Source organism: Bos grunniens, chromosome X (genome assembly GCF_055505025.1).
Source record: "Bos grunniens cultivar Pamir isolate PY7600 chromosome X, Bosgru_T2T1.0, whole genome shotgun sequence".
NCBI lineage: Eukaryota > Metazoa > Chordata > Mammalia > Artiodactyla > Bovidae > Bos > Bos grunniens.
The window spans coordinates 85798340-85804122 of NC_141194.1; the positions used below are offsets into that span (position 1 = coordinate 85798340).

The window sequence follows — 5783 nt, forward strand, 5'->3', positions numbered from 1 at the left end:
TTTCACTCTAGGTTCCTTATCAAAGCCCCTTATTACTGCTTCTGGCCCCACGAGAATGCTCCGGACCATGAACAGCTGTCCTCTGCTGATGGCCATCTTGAATGGCACTGTTGTCTGCAGCAGAGTGGTAGGAGGCGGGGGACGTGCGGGCTGAGGCTAGTCTTTCTTCAACTTTGTGACTCACTTTTTCACCTGCCAGGAAGCAGCATGTTTTATGCCGAGAATCACACAAAGTCCAGAGCTTTTCCAGTGCCTGGTTCTAATTGAACTCAAAACTAATCTCGTTGGAACCAGTAAGGCACAGACCCTGTAATTGTGGTGGACAGACTCTAAAATGGCCCTTAATAATCCCTGCTTCCTGGTGTATCCTTGCCTAATCCCCTCCTCTTGGGTGTAGGCTTCCTTAAAAACTTGCTTCTAACCCATGGAATATGAAAAAGGTGATGGGAAGTCACTTCTCTGATTGTTACATAAGATTTTAACACTGTCTTGCTGACTGATTCTTTCTAGTGCATTCATGGCTTGCATGCTTTCATGAAGCGAGTAACCTGTTGGAGAGACCCACCCGGCAAAGAATTGAGGGAGGACTCTAATCAACACTAAGAAGAGAACTGAAGCTCTCAACCCAACCACCCACGAAGCTGAACCACACCAACAAGCACATGAACTTGCATCTATAGCCTTTCTCAGCCAAATCTTCCAATGACACCCCTGGCTGACACTTTGATAGCAGCGTTGTGAAAGACTTTGAAACAAAAGACCCATTTCCATTTAAGCTATACCCAAATTCCCAAGTCACAGAAACTATAAGATAGTAAATGTGTGCAACTTTTAGTCAAATTTCTGGTAAATTACCTAATTATCACAGTGACTGATAACTTGTACAGCAGTATTTCCTCCATTCTTCTCATCTCTCCTCAGGCTTCTGACACCTTCACCCCCAAATCTCTACCATGTGTATCAACTTATGCAAATATTAATATATTTCTTCAGGGATCACCAGCCCACTGGTTCTGCAGTCAAAGAGAGTTTTGACATCATATTTTGGGCTACGATCTGGACAAATAAATAATCAAATATAAAGACTTATCATTCCTTTACTTGTTTGTACAACAAGTACAATTTAACTCTAGATTCACCTTCTGGCTTCTCATATTTTTTTATGTCTCGATGTGTTCGATTTCTCCCGAAGTTATCCTGAATTCTGTGGTTCTGTGAATGCATATGTGCTCAGTTGCTAAGACATGTCCAACTTTTTGCAATTCCATGGGCTGTAGCCCACCAGGCCCCTCTGTCCATGAGATTTTCCAGGCAAGAGTACTGGAGTGGGTTGCCATTTCCTTCTGCAGGGGATCTTCCTGACCCAGAAATCAAACCCATGTCTCCTGCATTGGCAGGTGGATTCTTTATCACTGCGCCACCTGGGAAGCCCTCTGAGGCTCCACAGAGAGTCAGTTATGAAGTCTCTAGCTACTCATAGATGCCTCTCTCAGAGCCTTGACTGCTTTATTCAGTTGGCTTTAGTTCATAGAGCTACTTAGGTTTTAGTTTTGATTTTCTAGACTCTAGGAAAGAGGATGCTACTCTAGGTCTTTAAGCCTATCCATGTCTCCATTCTTCCTCTGGGCTAGGTTTTCCCATTCTGAAGGTATTTACAAAAACTTTTATGTTCTGCCCAAGTCTGCCTCCATTTCTGATTTTTCCTTTTATTTTCATTGCTTTAGCAACCTATAATTTTTGTCAACTGGTCACCCTGAAATCAAGGCACATGTATTGTTCCACAAAAAATAATTTTAGGGGATTCCCTGGTGGCTCACTGGTAAAGAATCCGCCTGCCAGTGCAGGAGACATGGGTTCGACCCCTGATCCAGGAAGATCCTACATGTCGCAGAGCAACCAAGCTCATTTGCCACAACTATTAAGCCTGTGGTCTAAGGTCCAAATGCCACAGCTACTTAGCCTATGTACTGCAACTACTGAAGCCCATGTGCCCTAGATCCCGTGCTCTGTAACAAGAGAAGCCACCACAATGAGAAGCCCGTGCACCACAGCTGGAGAGTAGCCCCTGCTCAAAGCAACTAGAGAAAAGCCGGCATAGCAATGAAGACACAGCACAGCCAAAAATAAATAAATTTAATTTAATTTAAAAGTTGACATTCTTCATAAAACTCTACATTTTGGAGATATATTTATTTTTGATGTATTAACATTTTTTCTATCTTTTCCTAACAGCTATACCATTTTCTTCAATCTACCTGCACAGTTCAAAAAACCTCAACAGTTATTTGTGCTGTATGGCTCTTGTTTTCATATGTATCTGATGCTAAATACCCTACTATTCACTGTCATTCAGTATTTGTAATCCATGTTTATCACCTGTATGTAAACTCTATGGAAATATCTTTCTCAGGGTGTTTTTCTAGTCTAAATTCAATTAACTCAACAACAAGCATCCATACAGCAAACATGGGTGATGCATCTACCATGAGTTGGATGCTGGGGATACAAAGATGACCAAGACATGAATTTTACCCTCCAGCAGCTCACAAACAAGAGCTCTCACTTGTCCGTATGAGAGACAGATAAGTAAACCAATATTTGTAATACCATGTGTTAAGTGCTATGTTCAAAGTGTATTCAAAGGGCTATAGGAGGGACTTCCCCAGTGGCACAGTGGATAAGAATCTGCTTGCCAATACAAGGAAGACAGGTTCAATCCCTACTTGCCATGGAGCAAGACAGGAAGATCTTACTTGCCATGGAGCAACTAAGCCTGTGTGCCACAACTACTGAAGCCCACATGCCCTAGAGCTGGCGCTCCACAACAAGAGAAACCACTGCAATGAGGAGCCCGAGCACCGCAATGAAAAGTAGCCTCCACTATCTGAAACTAGAAAAAGCCTGCATGCAGCAACAAAGAGCCAGAGCAGCCAAAAATAAACACAAATAAATGAATATAATTTTTTTAGAAAAGGGGCTATGGGAGCACAGTGGTGGAAATGAGTAGTCTCCTTAGGTGGGTAGGTGGGAGGGAGAAATTTAATCCAGAAGGTAGCTTTTGAGATGCACCTTGAAGCCTGAGTGGCATTTTTGCATGTGAAGAAGGACAACAGTACATTCTAGGCAGAGAGGACATAATATTATGCATGTTGGGGAAGATATTTATTGAAAACTGCTTTTAAATAGTGTTTAACAGATCTTAAAATTGATTTCAAGTGGTTTCATTATGCCTTCTCCTAATGTTTCAGAGCTACTTCAAATGATGAAAAAAAATCTTAGAATTTGAAGTAGATGGTGAGTATACTTTTCAACCCCCAGATTAGGACACATAATATGAAAAATACAACTGTAATTTTGGGGAATAATAACAGATTCATCTGGGAAAATCAGGTCAGAACATACATTGTTTTAGATCCTAGTATGTAGAAACTCCAGGTGGAGAAAGTCATGATTACAACCCTTGACAATCAGACAACTCAATCAGAATGTCTGAAGCATATAGTAGTGTTAGTCACTCAGTCATGTCCAGCTCTTTGAGATCCCATGGAGTGTAGTCTGCCAGGCTCCTCTGTCCATGGGCTTCTCCAGGCAAGAATACTGAAGTGGGTTGCCATCCCCTTCTCCAGAGTATCTTCCCAACCCAGGGATCAAACCCAGGTCTCCTGCATTGCAGACAGATTCTTTACCATCTCAGCTACAGGGAAGTCTGAAGAATGCTTCATGGAATTGGCCAGCTCTTGGGAACCAGTCACATTTATCTTTTGGCTGCAAGATGCAGACACTCCAGGTCATGCAGTGGGGTACAAAGTGTTGAGTGGAATGCCTCATGGGATTCTGGGGTATGTCATAGGACCAAAGGTAGATTGAAGTAGTCAAGGCTCAGGAATAGCAGAAACCAAGGCATGCCAGTAGCATGCCCCGGAGGAGCAAGGATCATAAACTCTGGGGGTCACGCAGGGTTGAAGTAGGCTATAGTGATCTGGGGCAGTTGTTACTCCCCTCTAGCCAACTGTTGCCATATAAAAATTTGGTCCATTGGCACCAGATCCAGTAAAGTCAGAATTGTGGGTTGTTATTTCACATTCCCTGATTTTAAAACGTTCACTAGTAATCCATATTAAAACAAAAGACACTGTAAGTACAGCCCAGAAAAACACATGTCTTCAGTGCCTGCTCCAAAGTTCTGCCATTGGGCATAGAGAATGGACTTACAGACACAGCAGGGAGAGAGAATGGACTCACAGACACAGGAAGAAGAGGGTGGGGCAAACTGAGATAGCAGCATTAACATATATACGCTACCAGGCGTAAAATAGCTAGTTAGTGGGAAAGTGAAAGCTGCTCAGTCCTGTCCGACTCTTTGTGACCCCATGGACTAGACAGTCCATGGAATTCTTCAGGCCAGAATACTGGAGTGGGTAGCCTTTCACTTCTTTTTTTTTTTTTTTTTTTGGCCCTGAAAAGGGCCTTTGGTTGAAATCAAGCTCCTGAGAGCAAACTGGAAAGCTTAACCGCCAAAGCCGTAGAGAGTACGGCCCTGGCGCTTGAGAGCGTAGACCACGTCCATAGCGGTGACTGTCTTCCGCTTGGCATGCTCGGTGTAGGTGACCGCGTCCCGGATCACGTTCTCCAGAAACACTTTCAGGACCCCGCGGGTCTCTTCGTAGATGAGCCCAGAGATGCGCTTCACACCACCACGACGAGCCAGGCGGCGGATAGCAGGTTTAGTGATGCCCTGGATGTTGTCGCGTAGAACCTTACAGTGGCGCTTAGCGCCGCCTTTCCCCAGATCTTTGCCGCCTTTGCCGCGTCCAGACATGGTTTCATGAAAAGTAAACCAACAGCAACTCGCCTTTCACTTCTTCAGGGGATCTTCCCATCCGAGGGATCAAACCCAGGTCTTCTGCATTGCAGGCAGATTCTTTACCAGCTTAGCCACAAGGGAAGCCCTAGTGGGAAGCTGCTGGTTAACACAGGGAGCCCAGCCTGGAGCTATGTGATGGCCTAGAGGGGTGGGATGGGGGGCGGGAGGGAGGCTCAACAGGGAGGGAATATATATATAGAGAGAGAGAGAGAGAGAGAGAGAGAGAGAGACAGAGAGAGAGAGACAGAGAGAGACAGAGAGAGAGTATATATATAGACTCTCTCTATCTATATATATAGTTTCATAGCAGAAACTAACACAACATTATAAAGCAATTATCCTCCAATTAAAAACTGGAAACAAAGCGCTGCCATTATGTGACTCAATTCCAGCACTTTGTCCTTTCTGACTTGCTCCATTCACAGTTCATGTTTTCTGGAGAGAAAATGCCATTGACCAGATCTGTGCCAAGGATCTGTCTCAGATTTACTCAGCTATGACTGGAGGGCAGAGTCACTTAGTACAAGTATGGCTACTGAGTGTGTGTTGGGGGGAGATTCCACCTTTATGTATACAAAGGGTCACTCTCAGGGAATAATAATGATGACTAGCACATACTGAGTGCTTACCATGTGCTACCCAGTAATTTAAGTAATGTGCATTATTTCATTTAAGCCTCACAACAAACAAGTGAGGGGACACATTGCTTCCCATATTACAGATGAAGAAACTGAGGCTCAGAGAGGTTATAGATGATTTGCTGGAAGTCACACAGCTAAGGGTGGGAAAGCTGGACAGTCTGCTCCCTGCTTCCATGCTTTTAACCACTTCAGCAAGATTCCTTCCTAACAGAAGGGAGATTGTGATCCAGGCAGCCACCTCACTTGCTTGACTGGGTGAGAAGTGTCATGCATGACAG

General features: G+C 44.0%; 1 protein-coding gene across 1 annotated transcript; it reads right to left on the reverse strand.

The window, feature by feature from the left end:
* Nucleotides 1–4468: 4468 nt before the first annotated feature.
* On the reverse strand, nucleotides 4469–4819 carry LOC147340810 (histone H4-like). Its single transcript, XM_086388824.1, has one exon. The coding sequence runs from the start codon at nucleotides 4817–4819 to the stop codon at nucleotides 4508–4510; it is 312 nt and encodes a 103-aa protein (XP_086244950.1). The 3' UTR covers nucleotides 4469–4507.
* Nucleotides 4820–5783: the final 964 nt, after the last annotated feature.

Coding starts and splice junctions, on each gene's coding strand:
- LOC147340810 (XM_086388824.1), bottom strand. CDS start 4,819: ATGTCTGGACGCGGCAAAGGCGGCAAAGATCTGGGGAAAGGCGGCGCT.